The sequence below is a fragment of the Paramisgurnus dabryanus genome, chromosome 18 (genome assembly GCF_030506205.2).
Source record: "Paramisgurnus dabryanus chromosome 18, PD_genome_1.1, whole genome shotgun sequence".
Classification (NCBI taxonomy): domain Eukaryota; kingdom Metazoa; phylum Chordata; class Actinopteri; order Cypriniformes; family Cobitidae; genus Paramisgurnus; species Paramisgurnus dabryanus.
The window spans coordinates 5,835,780-5,863,311 of NC_133354.1; the positions used below are offsets into that span (position 1 = coordinate 5,835,780).

The 27,532-nt window shown below is 36.8% G+C and overlaps 1 protein-coding gene across 3 annotated transcripts in view; it reads right to left on the reverse strand.

Annotated features, from left to right (window-relative positions):
* Window positions 1-9,322: 9,322 nt before the first annotated feature.
* kcnt1a (potassium sodium-activated channel subfamily T member 1a) overlaps window positions 9,323-27,532 on the reverse strand; it is a 30,312-nt gene continuing 12,102 nt past the window's right edge. The window contains exons 11-30 of one of the 3 annotated variants that reach the window (XM_065243736.2): window positions 27,253-27,417; window positions 26,153-26,289; window positions 25,948-26,011; window positions 25,731-25,839; window positions 25,268-25,376; window positions 23,577-23,726; window positions 23,259-23,494; window positions 22,973-23,183; window positions 21,227-21,332; window positions 18,779-18,951; window positions 18,592-18,663; window positions 18,369-18,503; window positions 15,629-15,740; window positions 15,450-15,575; window positions 15,241-15,324; window positions 15,035-15,157; window positions 14,614-14,905; window positions 14,430-14,492; window positions 11,453-11,537; window positions 9,323-11,269 (exon numbers count right to left, since the gene is read on the reverse strand). In XM_065243736.2, coding sequence (XP_065099808.1) covers window positions 11,164-11,269; window positions 11,453-11,537; window positions 14,430-14,492; window positions 14,614-14,905; window positions 15,035-15,157; window positions 15,241-15,324; window positions 15,450-15,575; window positions 15,629-15,740; window positions 18,369-18,503; window positions 18,592-18,663; window positions 18,779-18,951; window positions 21,227-21,332; window positions 22,973-23,183; window positions 23,259-23,494; window positions 23,577-23,726; window positions 25,268-25,376; window positions 25,731-25,839; window positions 25,948-26,011; window positions 26,153-26,289; window positions 27,253-27,417 — 2,658 coding nt within the window. In that variant the 3' untranslated portion in view covers window positions 9,323-11,163. The remainder of the gene's footprint in view (window positions 11,270-11,452; window positions 11,538-14,429; window positions 14,493-14,613; window positions 14,906-15,034; window positions 15,158-15,240; window positions 15,325-15,449; window positions 15,576-15,628; window positions 15,741-18,368; window positions 18,504-18,591; window positions 18,664-18,778; window positions 18,952-21,226; window positions 21,333-22,972; window positions 23,184-23,258; window positions 23,495-23,576; window positions 23,727-25,267; window positions 25,377-25,730; window positions 25,840-25,947; window positions 26,012-26,152; window positions 26,290-27,252; window positions 27,418-27,532) is intronic. The other 2 variants (XM_065243737.2, XM_065243738.2) reach the window with 2 other exon arrangements.

The window sequence follows — 27,532 nt, forward strand, 5'->3', positions numbered from 1 at the left end:
GTCTTAAATTACATTTATGTACATGTATGGCGCTTCTTTACGATGTGACTTAAGTGCATTCAAGCAATACCAGTAAGTGAACATTGTAATTGTAAATAAAGTTAGATGTGTCTTGTGCACATTGCTGTTTCAGAAAAAGACACAAAAGCTGTCACTGTGGCAGTACCTTTTTGTATCTAAAGCGTTCATATTTTTAGCAATGTTGGGGAAAGTTACTTTTAAAAGTAATGCATTACAATATTAAGTTACTCCCCAAAAAAGTAACTAATTGCATTACTTTTCATGGAAAGTAATGCTTACGTTACTTTTGCATTACTTTTTCTTACTTAGCTGAGACTTGAGCTCTTTCAGGCCTTGCAGGTGTTTTTGTGATCGCATAAATGTCAAGCTCTGCCCTGCCATCTCCGTTTCTGACTCAAACTGTTCCCACCCAGGCGCAAAGAGTGCGTAATATGTTTAGTTTCATTCGTTACATTATTTTATTATTGAATTAATTAAACTGAAAAGTAACTTGCATTACTTTTTAAAAAAAGTAACTCAAATATTAATGTGTACATTTATAAAGTAATGCGTTACTTTACCCATTTCTTCAGAAAAGTAATATTATTATGTAATGCACGTTACCTAACACTGCTTATTAGTACCTCAATTAGTACATATTTGTACCTAAATACCTTTTCAAATGGGTGCCATCCCAGTAACAGTAGCTTTTATTCTGCCAGTGTATGGTTTTGCAAGTTATTTTAGCCTATTATTTGTGATAAGTTGACATAACTTAAACAAAAAAAAATGTAATTGTTTAACTTAACCCCTTCAGACCATGCATCCACTGGAATGGACTTGCTTTGTGGTTCAAACCAAAACAAATGCTGATCAACCAATCAAAATTAGGCACACTGATTAAACGCTGGAAAATCAGGTCTGAAGGGGTTAATTGGTTAAGTTAAAGTAACGTAAAAATATATGTTGATTTGACATCATTTTTACAGTGTGAAAACTATCTGGATTCTATTGATGGTGTCCTTGAAACAAACTTCTGCATTCAGAATCATCTAAAATACTTCACAGGATTCCTTACATTGCATACCATCATGTCTCTCACTCTCTCTCTCCTTGACCTCTCTTTCTCACTCGCCCCACCAGCATCTATCTTTACTCTCTCTTTCTTAATTTTGCTGTCTCGCGCTCTCTCAGCGGATGCGTGTCCTTGGCAGGAGTATGTTTAGTGTATAAAGTTTCACTCTGAGACCATCAATGAGAGAAAAATAGTACACACACGCACACGCACGCATGCACACACGCACGCACGCACACATGCATGCACGCACATACACATACATGCACGCACACACATATTATGCATGCACGCACACACACACACACACACACACACACGCATGCACGCACACATGCACACACACACATGCATGCACCTCTCTCTCTCTCTCTCTCTCTCTCTCTCACCCAAGTATGCATAACAGTGTTGTGTGTTTTCATTCCTTAAGTAGCTGCATCTGTGATAGGAGTGTGTATGTGTATGTGTATGTTAAGTTTATTTGCTGGTGCAGTTACAAAAATTACAGTTTTTCTGAATTGCTAAAACACATTTTTTGAAACCATCACTCATTTTCTCAAAACCTTAAACACAAATCCCAATTTTAAACAAAATTCACAGAACCCCTGACTCTTCTAGCAAAATCAAACAATTCCTTCAAAACCATTTCACTTGTACTCAAAATCAAACTAAGCTTTCAAATCATACACACATAAGTCTATAATATAAAACACTACAAGCATCCATTAGACACTACCTTAAAAAATGGAAAACACAACATCCAGGACATCTGTTTACAGAAAAATACATGTTTATTGTACATAACAACACACTTGACAAATACTGTTAAAAATCTCTATTACTGTAATCACAAGTTTAGTTCAGTGAATATAGTGAATATTTTACTGTAAGTACTGCAAGTAATAGTAAGTTTTCAATATTACTGTAAGCAGCACTTGTATTTTGTAAAAAGTCAGCAATCCAAACTGCAAATTTTGCCAGTTGCATCATCTCTTTTGTCCTTTTCTTCCTCATACTCTTCATCTACCTCTCAGACTGTTTCCAATTCACATAATTGGTAAAAAATACCATTAGATAAAAGTGTGTAGAATTTTGAGTTGTTGTGTTTACTCGATGATAACAGTGTTGTAGTTGTGTTCAACTTTTGCCTGCCTGTGTTTAGCATTTATAAAACAAGTGCATTGCAGTGTGAAATGTGTGTTTTAGTGAGAAGTTTGTGTTTAGAATTTTGCAAAAAGAGTGCATGATTTGACAAATGGGTTTAGGCCACTATGAATTTGGTTCAGAGATTGGGGTTTAGTGTTTTAGCAATTCAGAAAAACTGTAAATGTTAGTACCATAATTAAATTGTAAATGGGCCATTTTTCAAATTTATCCCAGGCTGTGTCTGGAGAGCACCTGGTAAATACAACAACACATGAATCATATGATATCATTCAGTCAAAAGTTTTTGAAACTACATTTTCATTCCTACATATTTATAATGTAAAGAAGCTTTATTCACTACAAAGAACTAAAAGAAAAGGTTCTTCAGATGTTAAAAGTACCTTTTATAACCATACAGCCAATAATGTTTCTCTTATTGTCTATGTAAGTTTTTGTAATTTTTTTGGGGAAAAATAGGTTATCAACAAGATCTCATTCGTAAATAGATTTGAGTGTTGCTATCTGTATAAATTTATTTTTGCATGTGTCTGTGGTGTTTACGTGTGTATTTATACACCAGCATTAGAGCCACCCGGAGTAGACAGCTGTTCAAGTGAAATGCAAACCACGCTAAGCGCTAATGTGGTTAATGGTTAAAGGCCGGGGATGCATAGCCAAAGTGATTCAGCCAGCTGACCGTCCCCTAAACATGACACTAACACACACACACACCCTGACAAAGACTTATTGGAATCCCAGGGTGAAAGGAGGAGAAACTCGAACCCACGCGAGCTCAGGTTCACAAGCTGTAAATTCAGACACTTCACAAAGACTTTTAACAAATTGAAATAAAATATGAAAACACCAAAGCTGAGAGGATTCATGTCAAAAAGAAGCAAACCCAATGTGTTGGGTTGTAATTTAACATATGCTGGGTTGTTTTAAACATTTTCTAAATGAATTTTATCCAACGGCTGGGTTTGTCCCTGAGAAAAAGACCCAGAAATCTCATAAACGTCTCCATTCGTTTTAGAAAAGATCTCAACAGCTTCCCAACCTGAGCTCAGTATAATCAAGTCTGCAATTAAAAGTTTACGTTATTGAAGATTTCAGTTTGAACTCAAACATTTCTCTTTAAATTTACCCAAATCAAGATTATTTTACACACTGTAAAAAATACTTTGCTGCCTTAAAATTTTTTGTTGAATCAACTCGGTTTCAACTTGCTATTATTTATCTTGACTAGAGATGAGTTGTTATAACTACAGGTGAGTGGTTATGACTTATAAAATTAAGTTGACTTTTCTCAACTATATCTTATAAGTTGTAACAACTCATCTCTGTTGACATGACTTGTAAATCTGAGTTGATTTAACAAAAAATTTTAAGGCAGCAAAGTATTTTTTACAAACCTGGTTATCACAGAAATAAGCCCCGACATTGTGATCGGAGGGTCATGTACTGTAAAAAACCTGCAGCATGAAGTTAAAACAACTTGGTTTTATAAATAAATTCAACCTACTATTTTAAGTTTTGACCTGTGATAAGTTGACATAACTTATAAAAACAAGTTGAGATTGTTTAACTTAATTTTTCAAGTTAAAGTAACATAAAAATATATGTTGATTTGACAGAAATGCTGCATTGTTTTAAAGTGTGGGTCACACTGAAGGGGGTTATTTTGTGATAACAACCTGCTGCTGTACATTATTCTGCTTATTACACGGCTATTTACCTCATTAGTAAATAAATATTGATTTGAAATATTTGATTTGCTCATTTTTAACGAATGCAGACCTTCCGCAAGGAAAACATGTTTACTTTTGACTTTAAGATAGGACAAGACGTTCACATGTCACAAACACATTTGATTTAATAATTTGTAAATATAATGTCGGATATGTCATTAAAAGATATATTTATATGTAATTTTACGTAATATTAAACTGTACCTGTCAAAATGATTTGCAGCATCCGGGTTACCGTGTGTTAATAGTTTCAAGTGGTTGTTTTCTGGGAATAACCAACCTGATCTCACGAATTTCTGTGGTATAGTCACAGAATATTTTGCTTATTAATTCATGTCATTGTCACGGATCTCCACATTTTTCCGTGTCCGTACTATGGACTTCCTTTTCCGTGTCAGTTTCACGTATTGGTTACTCAATTGTTTTTCCTATATTTAAACCATTTTCGCGTGGGTTTGGGGTTAGATTTGGAGTTTGGGTTAGGATGTCACTTTAACTATTGGTTTATAGTATTTTTTTCCAGATTTTTAAACAATTGTCGCCTGACGTTAGGGTTAGAGTTGGGTTTGGGTTACGATGTCATTTTATGTAACAAAAAGTCATTCTAACCCCAAACCCAAGCGACAATGGTAAGAAAATAGGAAAAACAATCGAGTGTGGTACGGACACGGAAAAATGCAGAATCCGTGACAATGACACGGATAAATGAGAAAAACTATTCTGTGACTATAACACAGAAATTCATGAGATCAGGCAGGAATAACATACCTTGGAATCAGAATCAAGCATTTTAACTTTTTCCTCGCCATGGATGAGTTAAGAGAAAACATTTCCCTGCCAATGGTACTTCCCTGATGAGTTTTTACACTAATCTTTAATTCTGCTACTATCCACTAGATGGTGTTCTTACCCAATCTATAAAAAACTGAAGCAAAAACTAATTCAACAGCATTGTAAACTTCATGTATGTTTTGATTATCATTCTGAATTTGATCTCTAACAAAAGTCCTTTACAAAAATGCAATTATTTCAGCTTTTTTGCTCAAAATTAGGTATTTCTGAAGAAACCTATATTTAAGAGCTTATAAAAAAAGAACAAATGACGTTTTTTATTTCTTTGTTTCTTTTATTTTAAATATATTGTGTGTTTATATATTTAGCCTATAGAAGAAAATTTTCCTGGAAGGCAATTTGTGAAACTTCACAAATTAATGCTGGCGTGCCACTTTTTTTTTTTTAAAGGCTGTCAGGGAATGAATTAAAGTGCTGGGTAATAATATATTTTAACATGCATTTTATTTCTTTCTTGTGATATAAGTTGAAATTTAAATGAAGCACAACTGAAAACACTATCAAATCTCCTGAGCTATGAAACAGCAGCAATAAAAGTTTTAGATTTGTAATTATTGGACGATGCAACATCTCATGGCAATTCGGACATATTTTACGATGTGGCTAAATTCATGTTTTTCTATGGTTAGCTTTCACACCTGTGCCGTTGGGTTAGGGGTGGGGTATCATTATTGCCTATTCTACATTTTTGTAAGATTCCCTTTGTACAAATTCATGCAACTAGTAAAATATGTTTACATTTCTGTGAATTCAGATTGGATTAAACAAATAAAAGCTGTGATATGAGAAACATAGCTACACTTAACAGCGCTGTCACCGGGTGGTAACCTTTCAAGGATGTATATTAATACCTCAAAGATACATATATGTACCTAAATGGTATACATTAGGACCTTTTTAAAGGGACATTATGCAAAAATTTCTAACCAATCCCAATCCAGAGAGCTGGGGCACAAACACATGTATTCACATGTATGTGGTTCTGATCTTATGTACTGTACTTTGGAGGAGTGTGTGTGTGTGTGTGTGTGTGTGTGTGTGTGTGTGTGTGTGTGCGTGCCTGTGTGTGTGCGCGCTTTATGGTTAAACTGGTTCTCATGGTCCAACATCCCATGAGACACTGTGACAGATGTGACGTCTGCCCACTGAAGTATTATCATTACTGATGTTACCATATTGGTATTGTTTACCATGGTATTTTTTATACATTTTTAAGCACAAACAGCTCCAGTACAAGAGAAATATTGTTCTTCATCATTAGTACTGTCTATAACGTGAACTTTAATGTACACACACACAGGCACGCGCGCACACACACACATTCACGTGCAGTGTATGCTGACAGATTTCAGCATGCGTTTAAAGGTTGTTTAAATCCACACAACTAGTAGATAAATGCTGTGGGTGTGTGTTTGTGGGAGTGACTGATGATGCTGAACTGCGTAGCCCCAGGTGTTGTGTGTATGTGATACATACAGGTTTGGGCCTGAGGCCGTCACACTTTAGATAATGACACGGTACACCTAATATCGTCCAATCAGAAAACAGCTCTACAGGATGAAGAGATTAAAATCAGTGAAGGTTCTCACAGTGGAACTAAAGAAAGAAGAATCAAACACCAGAGTTACGTGCCACAAACTGCCCATGATCGCCGATCCCGTTGAGTCATTGGGGATTAATATTATTCTGCTGTTCTGTTTAGTGTTTAATGATGAAGTTAAGGGTTTATTTAAGTGCTGCTTCAGGGGATCTTTTCTGCACTGTTTGCTGGCAGGATTGAACACAAGTGTTGTGGCTATAAACACTCTTCTATAGGGTTTGCATGCACTGTTAACCTAGATATTATCTTTACTTAAACAATGAAGTACATCACTTTATATTTGGTGTTTTGCACATACAGCTAGCTTACACTTAAAAGTTAAATGAACTATTAAACTAAAACATTTAAGTGAAATAAACTTCACATTCTCAGTACATGTTGTAAGGAATACCTAATACCTTGAATACCTGAATATTTTGATTATTTTTACAGAATACAAACTTTAACTACTTAAATATTTGTTAATAAAATATCATAGAGGTTTAAGCTGTTATATTATTAATGTTATTTTGTTGTAAATGATCATTTTGTGAAGTCACCGTTCAGGTGATCACTGTTTACCTGCACATTTTATTGTATTTCTCTTCACAGTACTCACAATTCATGTCAAAAACGCATTGTTGTGTGTGTTTATGTGGAGAATCAAGTTTATTCAATGACTGACTGAATTAAGTTGGAATTTTAAGAATAAAATTTTTTAATTTTAAATGTATTCTTGTTTTAGTTCATATATCCTCTCAATCAAAAGAGAACAGAAAAATGCAATGAAAAATGTAAAGAAACATCACTACTTTAATGATCAATATTAACAGCCATTATATAAATGAATGACATTCAGGAAATGTAATCTTCAAAATTTATTTAACGAAAATTATAACCACCAAACTATCGGTATCGGCAACAGCAGATATCACTTTGCTTTTGGTATCAATGGAATATTTTTTTTAATATTGGTGCATGTCTATTTAAAACATTTATCAAAATAAATGCATGTAAATAAAGAAGAAAAATGCATTCAATTCTCCACTAATAACCGGTTTTGGTAATAAACTACTAATAGCCTCTGGCAGCTGTATCTGCAAATCTATATAAAATGTTTATAATCTACACAAATAAACTGAGATGAGAATGATCAGATTTTCAGGAAAATATGCAAAATATTGCAACGCTACTACAGTAGCCCTAAACGGACAAACTGCTCTATAAAGCGCATTTTGTTACTATGTTGTCTCAGACGACGACGACATGTTTGTCCACCGTCATCACTTTTCTGTTTTTTTCACATTAACATTGTCGTAAAATAAGTAAATTAATGTAAAACTACTGTAAATTACTGTAAGGGTTAAGTAAAAGTGGCTCTTTAAAAAAACAGCGTGCAAGCATGACCTAAATACAATGTTTCACATATTTGGTGGGTTCCTGGTGGTTTTGAATTGAATTGTGTGGGTAAAAATAGATATGGGTGGGATCAATTTGGTGGGTTTTATACATTTTATATTATATAAGTTAATGGGCAACAAAACAAAGTTTGCATGTTTTTCCAATGCTGTGCAAACCTGACGCTTGCCACCCGGTAGCGTCTGCCGTGCTACGAGCCGTACTGTCCATAGATTCAGAAATGCGTCTCCATGCGTTATTCTTCTTTTAGGGGCTGGACACACCAAAACTTTTAAACGCGGCTGAAAACGCCTTGAGGACGCCGAATGCCAGCTGTTTTTCAGCTGAGTGCCAGCTTTCACCAGCTGAGCGCTTTGATAGCTGTGATACTTCAGCTGCGAGCCGGTTGGTTGCTGTGGTAATGTCCCGCCCCTCCTCCACTGTGATTGGGCGGCCGTGTGAGAACTGACATTGACGAGCGGAGCTTTTCTCCCAAAGTTGAATCTCTTTCAACTCCCGACGCTCAGCGCCGAGCGCGGAAAAACCGCCAAGCGCCGGTTTTCAGCACGGAAAAAACCCGCTAGCTGCTGGCTTATTTGAAAAACACCGAGCTTCCATTGGAAACAATCGAAAACATGCGCCGGCCGCGGGCGTAAAAGTTTTGGTGTACACAACCCCTTAGTGATCTTCTTAAAATGACTCACGGGAATGTTTTCTGCCTTTCCAGATTAAAATCATATTTGTTTTTCGAATAAATATTTTTTTGCTTCTCAATTCGCATGCATTTATTTAAAGTCGCACATGCGCGTGAAATGCTCTGTCGAGCCCTGTAAAATTAAATAAATGCACTCAAGTGAGTAATTTTTATGTAGAAACACATTGAATACAACCCTAAAGTCCAAAAATCATCTAAAGGAAGGGTCCCAAAATTCTGTCTTGCATACCCCCCTTGTTCATTGCGCCCCTGACCGTAGCTTATATGCGTTTCGAAAGGTGTGGACTGAGCATTGGTTGCAATTTGAAATCTCACCACTAGATGCTTCTAAAATCCACACACAGCACCTTTAATTGGAAGAGCAACACAAAGATCATGTGTTCGATCCTCAGCCATAAAAATGCATGCATAGTTTGAATGCAAGTTGCTTTTGATAATAAAAAAATTCATAAATGCAAATGCAATAAATAACAATTTTTTTTTTGCAGAGATATTGTTTACTTGATTTAATACCTTCATTCAAAAATTAATCACCACTCATACACGCAAACATTTTTCCTCACACACACCTTTACTGTTCACACGCCTCCCTGTCTCGACCTCCTGCTCAGACCTGTCGACCGAAACTGCCGAAACTGTGTGTGTAGCTATATGTGTGTGTATATGTGTGTGTTTGTACCCCACACTCCTGGCAGTAACGGTGATTTTCCCACTTTCTCAATCTCAACCTTTTTTCCAAGCTGACACGCCTTTTACAACTTTGAAAGAAAACACACTGAATTAATAACACACACACACTTACGCACAAATTATTAAAGCACTGTATGCTGTAAACACTTTAATTTTAAAAGGCACACATCACAGAGATATCTGACAAATAAATGACACTTCATTAAATTACATAGTAATTAGATGAACAACATATTTCACTTTTTATTACTACTAGTTTGCAGATTGAATGTCACTGCAATGTATAACACAACATCAAAGCAAGCGTCACCTGCAAACAAATCATGCTGGTGCTTTATTCAAACAAACTTGATGTCTCTGAGACAATGACGTTTAACCAAGTGGTGTCAATGAAATGAGTTCACACTAACAGAGTAAGCCATCTTTATCTGCATTTTTCACATTATATCAATTGTTTTATCACATCTTTCTGAAATATTTCCTTTAGTTTAATTGTTTTATTCAATAGAAATGTTGCTCTCTAAATAATAATAATGTTGTTCGTTTGTGAACTTTAAGATGAAAAAACAAAAAAACAAAAAGGGAAATACACTTATCAAGCAAAACGTATATTGTTAAATGCACATCTTATTCATTGTTGCAACCCATTAGGGGTATAAGTTCGATTATTGAATATGTTTATTGATTTTCAAAGAGGTCTGTTGCACAGGTGAGAGCGCATTGACATCAAAGGACGCCCCCTGCTGTCTGATATATAATACTACACCAATGTATGGAATGTGGCCTGGAACTCTCCAAATGGGGGTGGGAGCTCAAAAGGGGGCGTGGCTTATTAGCATAGACAGACAGCTAGTACACACCTCCTACCCACCTCTTTTTGGAGGTACCGCCCACTTCTGGAGTTCACGCCCCCATGCGTAGGGCTTCGGTCTAGAGTTATACACTGCAAAAATTGACTTTTCTTACTTAGTATTTGTGTCTCGTTTTTAGGACAAATATAAAAAAACATTAAAATCAAGATGCATTTTCTTTATGTGCAAAATGGCCTAAGAAAATAAGTCTAGTTTAAAACAAAATATATCAAATTTAAGGGAATTTGTGCATAAAACAAGCAAAAAAAAAATCTGACAATGGGGTAATTTTTCTTGAATTAAGGGTTTCAGAAAAAAGTTTTTTGCCTGCCCATTGGCAGATTTTTTGCAGGTTTTATGCACAAATTCACCTAAATTTGATATTTTTTTCTTATTTTTAGGTCATTTTGTTCATCAAGAAAATGCATGTTAATTTCAGAAACAAGACAAAAATGCTAAGTAAGAAAGTCATTTTTTTTTTGCAGTTGACTGCAAAAATGATTTTCAAGAAAAATAAATTCTTTTTTTGTCTTGTTTTCCGTAAAAAATATTTTTTTCTTTAATTTAGTGTTTAAAAAAAAATTTTTTTTTGCTTACGCCATTGTCAGATTTTTTTGCTTGTTTTATGCACAAAATCACTTACATTTGATATTTTAATTTACTTTTAATTTAAGAATTTTTTGATATTTTTACTAAAAACAAGACAAAAATACTAAGATTTTTTTTCTTGAAAATAATTTTTTGTATCTACTTAAACAAATGTTTGTGTAACGTTGTATCCCTCCACAGGTCACAATGCAATACTACATACATACAGATTACAATAATCCTGCTTATTGTTTAAACATACTGTAGTCACAACATCCATTGCACTGTATTTTTAATCTTAGTAGACTTACAAAATACATTTTTGTATTTCAGTTTACTCATATTAAGTGCAAAATATCACTGATGAATCTAATATATGAACCAGCAGGAGCTTATATAACTGTAGGAGTTTAAAGAGCTGGTGAGAAATTGACATTTATTAAAAATATAAACATCTTTTTAAGACATCATTAAGTGTTTACCTGCATCTGTATTTGATCTAGTCAGTATATTGTCACTGGTTAAACCTTGCTGAGTTCTGGTGTGTCTGTTGTGGACCTGCAGCGGCGGGTTTGTGGTGGTGGAGCATCAGGGACGTGAGCCAGCGGATCCGGACGGATCAGAAACCTGCAAAACACATTCAACACATTTACATGCAAAGGTTTTATTCACTTTTAACCCATCCTGTCCTTCCAATGACTGAATCAAAACACAAACATTTCTGAATAACAGAAATCAAAACTAGATCCTGACCATGATAGAAACACATTAACATGTATGTGTGTGTGTGTGCCAGTATTTGCAACATACACAACATCATTGAGCTGTAGCAGCGTGTCCGGGCCGGGGTTTATGAGAACGTATGAAATCGAGTTCTGCTGGTCGTTCAGCTCATCTGCAACAGAGATTGGTTGATTCACCTGTCACTCAAATAACAGGAGGAAGTTTCACAAGCAAAGACAAGAAACTGTAATGTTTGACAAGAAACACAGAGGAGGGTTTATACTGAAGTGCATCCAAGAGTACTATAGTAGGGGTGAATGGGGCACAGACTAACGCGGGGTTAATGGTAACACAGCTACTTTATATAATTATATAGGGACAATCAATCTGTGCTCTTGGTCTTTTTCTCTTACTGTCACATGAGCTCCTGTAAATTTGTGAAAAGTTTTGATGTGTTATGAACAAAGAGTGTTTTGGAGGCATGAAAGTAAATTTCTTCATATTGTGTTTTTTTTATTTCCGAGTTGGGTGTGTAAGTCACCAAATCCAACCTTATATTATTTTAATTACTAAAACATAACAGCATTTTGAAACATGTCAGCAACTCCTAGTAACTGATAGCTGGGATTAAAAACATTTTTACACAGCGGGGTTGTCACACCGTGTCACAATGAAGCCTCAGGTATACAATGATAATGAAATGAAAACAATGTAAACACTATTCATCAAAATGATAACTGTTAAATACAATATCAGGGGAAATAACTAAAAATTTTTGCCTTAATTGTGCAAAAATATCTATTTATTTGGATTGATGCATATTACAATGATGGTTAGATGAAGGATCATGCATGGATGAATGTGTGGATATCTATCTATAATAGGCAGATATATAAACAATATACACCTTTAGCATATAGACAAAATTTGATTGAATTATTTGTGTTTAAGTTAAATTTTCTAGCAGGTGTTACAACAAACCCTCTGTTTGTTACAATGAACCCCACCTATGGGGTAAGTTGTCACAATTGCACTCCTGTCACTTTCGGCGTAATTGTATGATAATGGTAGGTCCCACAAACAAACTTTAAGTGTTGGTTTGTAGCAGAGATGTGTGTGTTGATTGTGTAAAAAAATTATTAATCTTACTTAAATATTTTATTAAATGTAAGAGCCAAAGCCCAAAAGCATTACTTTGTGCCCTGGTCTCCCCTACTACAACTGTACAAATGTCATGGCAATGCCCATTAAAGCGATAGTTCACCCAAAAATGAATTTTTTTGTCTAACCCTCATGTTGTTATAAACCTGTATAAATTTCACACAAAAGAAGCATTCGTAATAAAGCGGGAAACAAAGCCCCATTGATTGCCATAGTAGAAAAAAATACTACTATGGAAGTCAATGGTGCTCAAAAAATGGTCATTGCTCAAAATATCTCAAAACAAAGAAATTGATACAGGTTTATAAAAACATGAGAATGAGTAAATGACAGAATTTTCTATCCCTTTAAGAAAGAAAAAAATCACAGATGAGATCTTAATTGTTTTAAATATTTCTCTGAAATAAAGTCTAATGTCTCCATCAGAGTTTCAGGAGAGATCTCAACAATGTCTCAAAATGAGCTCAGACTTGCCAAGTGTTTCATAAAAAGTCAATATTATTGAAGATTTCGATATGAACTCAAACATTTCTCATCAAATTTACCAAATGGCAAAGTTTTTTTTACCTATACACTGCAAAAAATTATTTTCAAGAAAAAATGTTCTTAGTATTTTTGTCTTGTTTTCAGTGAAAATATCTAAAAATTCTTAAATTAAGATGCTTCTTCTTGATGAACAAAAAGACCCAAGAAAAAACGACTTTAATTAAATTTAAGTGATTTTGTGCATAAAACGAGCAAAAAAAAATCTGCCAATGGGGCAAGCAAAAAATTCTTAATTTTTTTTCCTAAACACAAAATGTAAAGCAAAATTCAAGAAAAATGTGCTTACCACATTGGCAGATTTTTACCGAGCCCCTAAGGTGACATTGGAGTAAAAAAATCTAAAGTTTAGTTTCATGTGCTCACGCAAAACCTTCATGTGCAGATTTTTTTTTTAAGTTTAGTTTCGCGTGCTCGCGCAATAGTTTCAGGTGAGCGCGCGATAGTTTCACGTGATCGTGCGCTCGCGAAACTAAACTTTAAAATAAAATTCTGCACATGAAGGTTTCGCGTGAGCACATGAAAGTTTCACGTGAGCACATGAAAGTAAACTTTATTTAATTTTTGCTCCATGTCCCCTTAGGGGCTCCGTAGATTTTTTTAGCTTGTTTTATGCACAAAATCACTTAAATTTGATATTTTTGGTTAAAAAATTAGACCTATTTTCTTAGGTCGTTTTGCTCATCAAGAAAAAGTATCTTAATTTAAGAATTTTTAGATATTTTTACTGAAAACAAGACAAAAATATAATATAAGTTTCATAAAAACTTTCTTACTTAGTATTTTTGTCTTGTTTTCAGTAGAAATATCTAAAGATTTTTAAAACAAGATGAATTTTCTTGATGAGCAAAATGACCCAAGAAAAGAAGTCTAGTTTTTAGACAAAATATATTAAACTTAAGTGAATTTGTGCTTAAAACAAGCAAAAATATCTACCAATGGGGTGAGAAATGTTTTCTTGAATTAAGCTTTTAAGAAAAACGTAAACTTATTTTAAGATTTTTTGTCTCACCCCATTGGCAGATAGTTTTGCTTGTTTTAAGCACAAATTCACTAAAGTTTAATATATTTTGTCTAAAAACTAGACTTCTTTTCTTGGGTCATTTTGTTCATTAAAAAATGCATCTTAATTAAACATTTTTTGGATATTTGTACTGAAACAAGATAAAAATGCTAAGTAAGAAAGTCATTTTTTTGCAGTGCAGCTATGCTCTTAATGTATTTGAACAATTGTCTGAACAATTGTTCTCCTAAACAAATGTTTTCAGTTTTTAAGTTTTTAACTGAGCTATGAAAGAGCAATAAAATAAGATTTTTGAGATTTTTAAATACATAATTCAGTTCAGTAGTGACCGTTTACCTTCCAAATAGCCCAAATTTACTCTGTTCATAACATCACTGGCTGTTAGATTCGTGACATCCTCTATATAATATTAGACAGAATGAGAGAGATAGAAAACAAGATGGAGAGGACATTAAAGTTATTCTTAAATATCATGACTGATTTTAACATTATTAGTAATGAAGTATGGGTCAAAGTTTACTGTATCCGGCTGTGTGAAGCCCCAGGTGCTGCATGCGATTCCTGACGAGTTCTGTAAGCTCCTCCCTCTCCGAGCGCCGTGACACGCCCAGACGCTGCTGGATGGAGCTGAGGGAGGAGTCGCTCCTCTTCACGCTCCGCCTACTGAGACGCCTTGTCCAGTGCATGCTCTTCTTTCTCAGGAGCGGATGCTCTGATTGGTCACTGCTCGAGGAACTCCGGGTGAGGATCTTTGACTCCTCCCCCTTCTCCCTGGTGTCGTTTAACCCTTCGGTGCTGGCGGACCCTTGAAACTGAAGTCGATGGTAACCGTGGAAACACATCACACGGGGGAAAATATTAATAGGGTCACCGTGGCAACAACACGCAGAGAATAAACCTTCAGCAGAAGATCAGACATCTGTCTGTGTTTAGATCTGTACCTCTGGTGGCGAGTGCGACTCTGTACGGTAGATACCGATGGGAATCTCCGAACTAGATGAGCAGAACTTTTGGAATAATCTCCCGTATGTACGGATCCATAGGTCAGCTTCACTGACACGCATCTACACACACACACACAGAAAACATATTCATAAGCACACATGTTCACAGACACATCTGCATATACTGGTATAAACACACTTACAGCACACAGATAACCTGATCCAGGTGTGGTGTCCAACCCGAGCAAAAGTCTGGCTATTGGGATCATATAGTCCTTTACAAAACACTAACACACAAAAATAATCATGAAATAAAGATTAAAGCTGTATAACAGAGTCTACTGACCAAGATATTAATTATGAGAAAGTTTAGTTTGTGAACACTAGAGGGCGCCATAACTGATGTATTTACCTGGTACAGAAGTGTGTCTAGCATACTGATACTAAAGACTCGACCAGCGGCGAATGGAAGCCGGAACATGAAGGCGAGATTCGAACCTTTGTCACGCTCCTTCTGCCGATCAAACACAGAAACACACTTTACAAGATTTTATTTCTATAAGGACAAGAATCATGAATCTGACCTCTCACCTTTTCTAGTTTGGACAGGGCGAGAGAGTAACAATCCTTCGCTCTAAACTGCATGAATCTCATGTTTGACGGGTGAGTCAGTTCTGTGATTATACTGAGACTTGGAAACAACCTAAAGAGAAGTAAAAAATAAAAGATTCAACAAACAAATCTGTGATACATACAATTTGTTTGAGAAAAGATGCATGGAAAACAGCTCTACACTGCCAAAAAGACTTTCTTACTTAATATTGGTTTCAGTAAAAATATCTAATAATTCTTAAATCAAAATGATCTAAGAAAATAAGTCTAGTTTTTGGAGAAAAAAAAACTATACAATTTAAGTGAATTTCTGCTTAAAACAAGCTAAATTATCTGCCAATAGGGTAGAAAATGTTGGTTAAATTAAGAGTTTAAGAAAAAAGAAAACTTCTTTTTAGATTTTTTTCTCACCCCATTGGCTGATATTTTTGCTTGTTTTAAAGGTAGAATACGTAGAATTCGCCACTAGATGGCGCCAAAACAATCAAAATAATAATGAAGTCGATTAATGACGCTCTGAAGCAGGGAAATCATGTTGATGGATGAGGTAAAGTAATCAAGTTTTATAAATGTTGCGTTTGATGACATCGTTTAATTTCATTATGTAAGGTTTCATGTAATGTTCAAAACTACATTGTTAGTCATAGATGTTACAGTATTAGTCCTATTCGGTGTTCAAACTTACAATCTACACTGCAAAAAATGATTTTCAAGAAAAATAATTCTTAGTATTTTTGTCTTGTTTTAAGTATAAATATCAAAAAATTCTTAAATTAAGATGTTTTTTCTTGATGAGCAAAACGACCCAATAAAATAAGTCCAAAAATATCAAATTTAAGTGATTTTGTTCATTAAACAAGCAAAAAAATCTGCCAATGGGGTAAGCAAATTTTTCTTGAATTTTTCTTGAATTTAGTGTTTAAGAAAAATTTTCACTTTTTTTTTGCTTACCTCATTGGCAGATTTATTTGCTTGCTTTAAGCACCAACACACTTAAATTTTATATTGTTTGTCTAAAAGCTATAGGTAAGATTACCAAGAAAATACATATTGATTTAAAACATTAGATATTTGTACTGAAAACAAGACAAAAATACTAAAGTCATTTTTTTGCAGTGTGCTAGTTCAATTTAGCTCATATGTTTAATAAAAATGTACTGCATGCCCACATCATCATTTTTATTTTAAAAAGTCATACACTAAATAAATTTGCTTTAAAGTCGCCATGAAACGGAAGTAGCAATTGCCTTATTTTCCCCGTGGTGACGTATATCCGAATTAAACGGCTTCTGAAATGAAATAAGGCAGGGCTGGATTTGAATTTGTCCATCGAGATCTGATTGGATCGTTTGAAGTTCGGTCGTGTTGCTAACTGCTTATCGCTGTGATCTTCTCCTGGACCCCCCCACCTGCCATACCATATGACCGGAAGTGAAGAGAGATCTTTTGAGGAGGGGAGGAGATTTGCATTTTTAATTAAAGATTATGAGCACACACAAATTTTTTTCAAATAATGAAGCTCACAGATAAGTCATTTGTTAATAATACCACAATATTTATATATATATATATATATATATATATATATATATATATATATATATATATATATATATATATATATATATATATATATATATATATATATATATATATATATAGTTTTTCATTTCAATTTCATTGCGACTTTAAAGGGAAAGTTCACCCAAAAATAAAAATTCTGTCAATATTTATTCCCTCTCATGTTGTTACAAACATGTATAAATTTCTTTGTTCTGATGGACACAAAGGGAGATAGTTTGAGGAATGTACCGATCCAAGGCCCCATTGACCTCTATAGGAAAAAAACACTATGGAAGTGAATGGGGCTTCTATTCAGTTTGATTCCTTAAAATATCTTCCTTTGTGCACCGCAAAAAAATGACTACTTTCTTAGTAATTTGTCTTGTTTTCAGTACAAATCTTTTGCATTTCTTAAATCAAGATGAATTTTCTTGCAAAATGACCTAAGAAAAAGACTTTTTCCATGGCTATAATTGGGTCTCCAGTGCTACTATCAACCTAGAAAATGTGAAAAAGATCAACCCAGTAACTTAGTTTTGATACAAGCATGTGAAAAAAAGATCATTGAAATTTGGCTCCCCTTGTGATGTCAGAATGGGATAATACCGCCCCTTAATATGCTCTATCCAACCACGGCCCTGCCATTTATTGCAGAGGTCAGCTCATTTGCATTATAGGACAAACCTAAAAACAGCACATTTTTGCTCACACCTACAAAGTGCCAATTTTAACATGTTATAATAAATTATTTATATCATATTTTGAGCTTCACATACATACTCTGGGGACACATCTTAAAAAAGTCTTGTGAAATATCCACTTTAAGTGAATTTGTGCTTAAAGCATTCAAAAACTCTGCCAATGGGGTAAGAAGTTTTTTCTTGATTTTTTCTTGAATTAAGTGTTTAAGAAAAAAATCTAACTTATTTCAAGATTTTTTTCTACCCCATTGACAGAGTTTTTGCTTGTTGCACAAATTCATTAAAATTTGATATTGTTTGTGTAGACTTTCTTAGGTCATTTTGCTAATCACTAAAAATATTAAGTAAGCAAGTCATTTTTTTTGCAGTGTAACAACATGAAAGTGCGTAAATGATTACAGATTTTCAATTTTTGGGGTTTGGTTTAGATCTCAGATCAGTGGCTTCAGTCTCACCTAAACATGGTCTGCACGTTGACGATAGTTTTAGCATCAGCCATGTAGTCTTCCTCTGCACTCATTGTGCTCTCCTTATCAACCACTACCAGATTATCAGCATACAGAACGCCACACTGTAACAGACTGTCCAGACTGACACATACAGGGACCAATCAGATCATCCGCTGCCACAGGGACCAATCAGATCACAGCCGTGTTTGAGTGGGCTAGGGGGACTTACTTGTCAATGGTGCCACCCATATAGTAAACCATCGGGAAGCATGATATGGCCTCCAGGAAGTGGTCATCGGGTCTGCAGGAAGTAGAAGCGTTCACAAACCCAACACAACACACAAAGAGACATCTTGCAAAGTAAAGAAGTGGTAGTAATTGTGCAATTGTGTGTTGTTTCAAGTGTATGCTCTTACAGGTTGTCTAACAGCAGGACTATAGGGTTGAGTTCTCTGCGGGGTCTGTAATAAGCTCTCAAAGGCACTATGAAGTTATACAGACCATTTCCAGCCGTTTCCGCAGAAACAATGATGAGCTTGTTTTTGAAGCCATACCCTTTTGCATCTTCAAAGCTAACATGCTCACAGCCCTACGATAGCAAATTTAAGACAAATTTAGTAAAAAAGGGAGAAAGCAGCTATTACCTGCATTACAGTACTGTGCAAAAGTCTTACTGTGGGTTCACACCAGCCGCGTTTGAGGCGTCAAATTTGCGTCTAGTTTGCCGCTTGAACATTTTGAGTTTTCTCGCCTTATTCGCGCGTGAAATTCTAGTCATCGAGACATTCACGGGGAAATTTGCGTCATGGCAGGGGCTTCTGCGACTCTGCTCACTTTCTGTAATCACGTCACTACTAAAGCAAGCTCCTGATTGGTTAACGCGGCGCGTTTTTCTGCCAAAGTTCAAATTTTTCGACTTGCGCGTTTCCCGCGGCAACGCTCAATTTGCGCCAACTAGACGTGCGAATGAGGCGGAATTGCGTCTACCATGCCGCACTAAAGGCTCATTCACACCGCAAGACCTCCAGAACCGCATCAATGCGTTTTCACATTGAAATCACTCTTGCTTGACGCCTCCACCATGGCTGGTCTGAATGCAGAATTGGGCCACCATGCTACCATTATGCTACATACACACCAAACGCGTAGCATCGCGTTGCTCACTCTAGATTACTCGCAAGATTTAACTTCGTGTCATGCAAATTTTTTGCTTGTGTTGAATATTTTCAACTTGCGTGAAGGCGCGTTTGAGGCGAATCGCGCATGCTTTCGCGGCAATCGCGCCGCCCAATTCGCGTCATTTGCATCGCCTGCGTCTTTGCATTGACTTTGTATGTAATCTACTCGCGCAAGTTGTTGAACTCGCGTTTGGTGTGTATGCCCCATTAGATTTGTTGTTTTTTGCAATTAGTGATCATATATAATTATTTCTCAGTCTCTTCATTAGAGTAAACAGTATAAAAAGTGTTAAATATTTAGGGTAAACTTCCACTTGAGCAATAGCAGGAAACTGCAGGATCTCTTAAACCTAAATAAAATTAAATCCTAATTTCTAATTCTAATCAAATGACTTCAAGACTTCAGTCTCCTCAAAAAAGCTCAAGATGTGTTTCGTGCCAAGAGAGGTCACACTAAATACTGAATGATGTCTGAAGAAGACATTTATTTCTAAAAATTGTTTTGTTTTTAATTTTGTGTACATGTTCCTGTATTTTCTGTATCTTAAAAAAAAAGAGTGAAAATAAATTATGGATGGATATTAAAACAACAAAGCTGGTGATGGTGGCCTAAGACTTTTGCACAGTACTGTATATGCATGTAAAAATAGTCCAATTATCATATTAACTCTTTCCCTGCCATTGACGAGTTATCTTGTCAATTAAGAGAAAACCCGTCCCTTACGGCAATCCACATTTCCGCTATTATCCACAAGGTGGCACTCTTAGGGGCCAGTCACACCAAAAGCGTTTATGGCAGTTGCAGGCGCCTTATTTGAATGATATTCTATGGGCAGGGAGCGTTTGCGCGCTGTTTATGCGCGCTGAGCGCCTTGCGGTTTTTGCCGCCGGCCGCAGCATGCGCCTTTGAAGGAACGCTGAGAGCGGAGAAGCGCCCGACGTCATTCGCGTCTTCCCATTGTCCAATCGAATGAGGGGAGAGGCGGGCCTTACATTGTGGTGAGGGAAGTTTACAGTTGCTTTGAAGAACCGGACTCCACTCGCTCACTCTCTCCTGGGTGTTTGTGCACCTCTCATCCTCAAACAAGGTCAGAGCAAGCATCCTCATTTTAAAGTTTCTGCTAATATGACAGTTAACAGCAAAAGAGCGCTCACGCTTCAATATTTGATTGACAAGACAGCTGACTCGGTGGTTGCCTAGCAATATAAAAAGCCGCGTCGCAATGCTCTTTTTTTAAAAAAGGCAGTGCGTCACGCCTTGCGTTTCGAAGCGTTTAAAGCGCGGTTGGTGTGACTGGCCCCTTACCCAACTTATAAAACATTGAAGCATCCACTGATCCAAAAACAGTAAAAACTCTGTGTATCTATTAAAAGTCCTTTACAAAAATGCAATTATCTCAGCTTTTTGCTCAAATTTTTTTATTTTTGAAGAAACCCATATTTGAGAGGTGATAAAAAGAGAACAAATGAAGATAAGAGGACAATTTTTTTGTTTGTTTGTTTGAAAGCAGAGGGTCTGTTGATATATTGTATGTTGATATATTTATAAAAGAAAATTTTCTAGAAGGCATTCATGAAAATCACAAAAAAATGTTAGCGCTGGCTGCAGGCAACTTAAAAAAAAAAAACTGGCAGGGAAAGAGTTAAAGGCTGACAGTCATAAATCATGTGGGGTTTGGCTCTCACCTGGTCAAGCCGTAGGCAGCAGAAAGGAGCTTTCTGGGGCAGCAGGTGGCAGAGGGTTGGCGAACTTCCAATATAAGGAGAATTTGGGGGATACCCTTTCACAAATCTGAGAAATGTTTATAAATCACACAATAGACACATACACAGTGCTCAAAAGAATTAAGGCAGAGGGCTATTTAAAACTGTGAACTTCTTTTAACTTTATGGGCCCTATCTTGCACCCAGCGCAATTGACTTTGTCAGTGACGCATGTATCATTCGTATTTTGCGCCGGCGCACAGCGGGGTTTTTCCCTCCACAGATGCACGTCAGCAAACTAGGGAATGAACTTGCGCTCCCTGGGCGGTTCAGCGCAAAAAGGAGGCGTGTTGCGGCGCAAACCATCCCTGATGCTATTTTGCAGTTTCAAAAAACAATTGCGCCACTGACCAAAAAAAACTAGTCTAAAGTCAGTGGCGCGTTGCGCGTGGTTCATTATGCTATTTTAAGGGCGCATGCTTGACCATAATGTATAGCGTGCACAACGCGCATACACTTTGCTTATCTAATCTACACAGATGCAACAGTTATTTTTGCAAATCATAAATTGTTACACTTAAAAATATTAATACACGAGATAAGGGGAATCATAGTGGTGAGCATTGTGGTGATAGTTTTTATTTATTCTCATGCAAATAACGATTAAAATATTTTCATAACTTTGTTGTGTGGCTGTATTACGTTTATTTTATGTAAATAATAGTTAAAATGTTTTCATAAGAAACCTTAATGTATATGAACTTGATTTGTAAGAGTACTTTGGGGTTGGACCTTGCTTGCGTTTCTTGGGTCCGATTTCAAAGCCCCCAAACCCTTTCAGCGGTGAGGGTGGACGCAGCGATGTCCTCTGCTGGCGTCAAGTCCTGAGGCAGATCCACCTCCCGTTACACAGCGTGCCCGATTTATGCTGGCAAGCGTGGGATTCCCCCGTACAAGGACGTCGGTCTCCTCGGCTGTGAACCGCTCCTGGCGTGCGCCTGGTAAATCCGTCATAATAATAGAAACCCGCCATGGAACTTGCGCCCTTGCGTTTAAAGGGAATGTTGGCTAGCGTTCTGATTGGTTTATTTGACGTTACGCCCAAACCACACCTATGAATAATGAACCTACTTCAGACCAACCCCTTATTGATTTGCGCCCGGCGCAAGAGTTATTTCTCACGCCGGGAAAATAGCAACAGCGCCCAAGATCCGCCCACAAACTCACTTGCGCGTTGCGCTTCGCACTTGCGTTTCAGATCGTTAAAATAGAGCCCTATGTCTTATATGCAGATTGGTTACAGGTTAAAGGGATAGTTTGCCCAAAAATAATAATAAACCCCTGATTTACTTTAGATGCATATGTCTATCATTTTCAGATTTTTTTTTTAGAAAATGTCCTAGATCTTCCAATTTAAATTTTTATAATGTATGAATATGGCATCAACCTCCTTCAATCCCAATGATTATGTATCCATCCTTCACAAAAGTAATCCAAATGGCTCCAGGGGGATAAACAAAAGCCCTCTGAGGGTAATCCATGCGTTTTTGTCATAGAAATATTCATATTAAAACTTAACAAACAAAAATAACTAGCTTCTTTTTAATGATGGGTTTATAATCATTTTGGCCAAACTATCCCTTTAAATATGCATATTTTTCTAGCTAGTTGCATTTGTGCATCACTGGTGCATTAAAATTAAGATTAAATCTGAAATGTTCTGCTCACTCATTGGCGGTTATGTCTTCATCTGAGTGACCGGCCTCATCCTCTGATTGATCACTAAGGAGGTCACATGGCAGTAAGGAGGCGGAGTCAGCTATCTCCAAAACTGGGGCTATGCTTGGGCGGCGACTCCCGCCTTCGTTCTCTGAAGGTGGAGCCAGCTTGATGCCGCTCTTAGTGGGACTCGTATTTTGAAAATCCAAGGCAACCGTTCCTGAAGAGAATTAAAACGTTTGACGAACAGAATCGCTCCAAAATCCCACTTTACTTTCTAACTGCTGTCGCTTACCCATGCTTGCAAGGATACTATGAACGGGAAGACCAGACGGGCTGTTTAAGATGTCACAGTGGCTCCGCCCCTTTCCCTGATCTGCTTCCTGTCTGAAAATAAAAGCGGAGTTTTCCTCCTTTGTGATGTTGATGTAGTAACAGGTGTCAGTGGCAGCCATGATGTGGCGAGGGCCAGGGTTCAACAATATGCTTTTGTTATCTTCTCGCTTCACACCGATCATACACACGCCATACCTGCACACAAACGCATGATGGATTAACACGATAAGAAGTTGAATGAGATCTTCAGGTGTGTGTGTTTTATGTGTAAACCAACTTTTTGTGAGCATGGAAAGCTGCGTAGGTGAAACTTTTGTTGTTGTACTCTCTGAAGAACATACTGTCAGCCAGACGAATGTGATAGACCTCATTACCCGAACAACGACCGTACATCCTCTGCCACTGCTCTGGAGACTGCTGCCCTTCTCTACAAGAGTTAAATTAAATTAAATGTATTTCATTTATTCAATTACTGTACATTATTAAGGTACACATTCAATTGTGGCATCATTGTACAATGCTGGTAATACTATGGTACTTTTATATATTGTATATATATATATATATACACTCACCTAAAGTATTATTAGGAATAACTGTTCAATTTCTCATTAATGCAATTATCTAATCAACCAATCACATGGCAGTTGCTTCAATGCATTTAAGGGTGTGGTCCTGGGCAAGACAATCTCCTGAACTCCAAACTGAATGTCAGAATGGGAAAGAAAGGTGATTTAAGCAATTTTGAGCGTGGCATGGTTGTTGGTGCCAGACGGGCCGGTCTGAGTATTTCACAATCTGCTCAGTTACTGGGATTTTCATGCACAACCATTTCTAGGGTTTATAAAGAATGGTGTGAAAAGGGAAAAACATCCAGTATGGGGCAGTCCTGTGGGTGAAATTGCCTTGTTGATGCTAGAGGTCAGATGAGAATGGGCCGACTGATTCAAGCGGATAGAAGAGCAACTTATGACTGAAATAACCACTCGTTACAACCGAGGTATGCAGCAAAGCATTTGTGAAGCCACAACACACAACCTTGAGGCGGATGGGCTACAACAGTTGAAGACCCCACTGGGTACCACTCATCTCCACTACAAATAGGAAAAAGAGGCTACAATTTACACAAGCTCACCAAAATTGGACAGTTAAAGACTGGAAAAATCTTGCCGGGTCTAATGAGTCTCGATTTCTGTTGAGACATTTAGATGGTAGAGTCAGAATTTAGTGTAAACAGAATGAGAACATGGATCCATCATGTATTGTTACCACTGTGCAGGCTGGTAGTGGTGGTGTAATGGTGTGGGGGATGTTTTCTTGCCACACTTAAGGCCCCTTAGTGCCAACTGGGCATCGTTTAATTGCCACGGCCTACCTGAGCATTGTTTCTGACCATGTCCATCCCTTTATAACCACCATGTACCCATCCTCTGATGGCTACTTCCAGCAGGATAATGCACCATGTCACAAAGCTCGAATCATTTCAAATTGGTTTCTTGAACATGACAATGAGTTCACTGTACTAAAATGGCCCCCACAGTCACCAGATTTCAACCCAGTAGAGCATCTTTGGGATGTGGTGGAACGGGAGCTTCATGCCCTGGATGGGCATCCCACAAATCTCCATCAACTGCAAGATGCTATCCTATCAATATGGGCCAACATTTCTAAAGAATGCTTTCAGCACCTTCTTGAATCAATGCCACAAAGAATTAAGGCAGTTCTGAAGGCGAAAGGGGGTCAAACATAGTATAATCTTTCAGGTGAGTGTATATTGCGGCTGTATTTATATACTGAACCATTGTTTTCTCATGTTACCATGTCCACAAAAACACACTACCATGGTACTCTTTGTAAGTAGTAAGTCTTTGTATTTTCTTGGTTAACCTTTATTTCGAACTAAGCATTTAGCTTCTGTCTTATATAACAGTGATGTTTCTACTGTTTATAAATATAGTTTTGACTCACTGGCCGCGAGATGTGTGAACAAGTAAAGTGATCAGTGTAGAAGTGGCCGGACACAGACAGTTCAGAGCCAACATGGCGTATTTAAATTCTTCCTCACACACAACATGATCTACAGAGAGAAACAGACACATACTGATTAGAGCCAAGATGGCCGACATTTTCAGCAGTGAGCTGTCCATGGTCCTTAAACTATAAAGCAAAAAGTATGAGAGGACAAAATGAAAAACTGAAAATGTTTTAATGGTATACCTTGATGTAGAAAGAGTACAATACGGCAAGATTATTTAAAGGGCACCTATTGTCCGATTTACGTTTTTACATTTACTTTGGTAAGTGAGTATTAGTACATGTTAACAATATGCAAAAGGTACAAACCCCCAAAGTAAACAATGATGCGAGTTATCGTCTCCAATGTAAATCTCTTTTCTTTTTCAAAAACAAATCTGAGCACCAAAATGATTACCTGCAAATTTAACATGAAACTTGTTTTCAGGTTTAAGGATCTGGACGTAGAGAGGACAGTTTGGAGCAAAGTCCTTCACAGCCCAGGCCCTCAGAATGGTCTGGTGATCCTGTCAATTGATCAATTAATCATCAATATTTATTTAATGATAGAAATTAACATTTATCTTTGCATATGATTGTTAAATAAGAGATTATTGATTGGTGTGAACACCCACTGCAGCCATGCGATCGGCTTCATTTCTGCTGCTCAAAATAAAACACGCCTCTGCATCGTCCATCCTGCAAGACAAAGAGGCATCAACAAAGACCACCAATCAGTCAGAGAGAGAAACAAACTCAGCAGACCAATCAGAGTCGAGCGAGAACACCATTGGCTGCTGCTTGATGTTTTTATGATTGGACAATGAGCCTGTCACTCACTTGGCTCTGAGCAAATCCTGATTTTTGAGGGCGGAGCCTTGCAGGTAGATGACCCTTTGAGACCAGAGAGGAATCTGCAAAATCCTCCTCACCTGAACATCGACTTCACATGGACACAAAATCACCACGTAATAATCCTAAAAACACAGATTATGAATTTTACAAACCTTAGTAGTGAACAATCCACTGCAGGCTATTGAATTTAGATATATTAGAGTCGCCGATATATCGTCTGATTATATATATATTATATATATTTTAAATTATCGTCATCAATCAATTTTTTTATCGCCCAATACATCTTTCACCCAGATGTAAAGCCAAAGTCTGAGAGACAGTAAAGTGACTAACTATTGATCACTTTTTAATCTGACAGATCCGCTGTACATATGCCTAATATTTTTTAAAGGGTTTATTTATAAATATTATGTATTAGAATTTTTATTAGTACCACCGTCTGTTTGCCTCTCATTTACTAAAATTACATTTGTGTTATATCGGCCTCATTTCAGCCACATCGCTTTCTCAATATCGGTATAAAAACATATTGGTCGACCACGAATTTAATTGTACCCATGTGCAGTGTCATATACAAGATAAACAAAACTTACTTGACATGATATGAAACTCACAGCACGTCACACCAATACAGCTAGAGACAACAGTGGGCTAAATAATACATACAAAAAAATCACATGTGACAAGACACATTTGGACACAAAAGGACAGGGAACATGAAAACTACAAAAATGGACTACAAAAAACATGACATCATTAAATGCGGAGTGCACGATTTCTGAAAAACGCTTTGGAAAAGGGAGTCGGGCAGACTACCAAAACAGACTTGTAGCCAATCAGCAGTAAGGGGCGTGTCTTCTAACCGACATCGTTGTCTGGGTTGCGTATGTGTGGGTGGGTCTATCAAAATAAGGTCCAGATTCGGGGTAGAGGCATGTATCAAGTGTATACATTGGCTTTCAAACATAGTGCACTCCGCCTTTAACAACATAAAAGTTACAAGCTTCCAAATAAACAACAAGACACCAATACAAGACCTGATGAAGAAAATATTGTGAACCCTGTGTTAGGCTCTGACAGACCTGTGTATGTGGATGAGCATAAAATTCATTGAGAAAGTCCATAAGCAGGTCGATTTTAAGCGTGCTCACACACAACACAACATGTCTCTCGGTCTGAGCTCGATGTCGGCTGTAGTTTCCTCCTGATTTCTGCCTTTCCATCCACAGATAAATCAATTCCTCAAACTACAAATACAGAAGAGAGAGACAGAAAGTTCAATTACACGGTACTCAAAATCTGGGTGGAGGACATCTTTAGAAGATATTTGGGATGAATAACCAGATCAATTTGAATGCATTA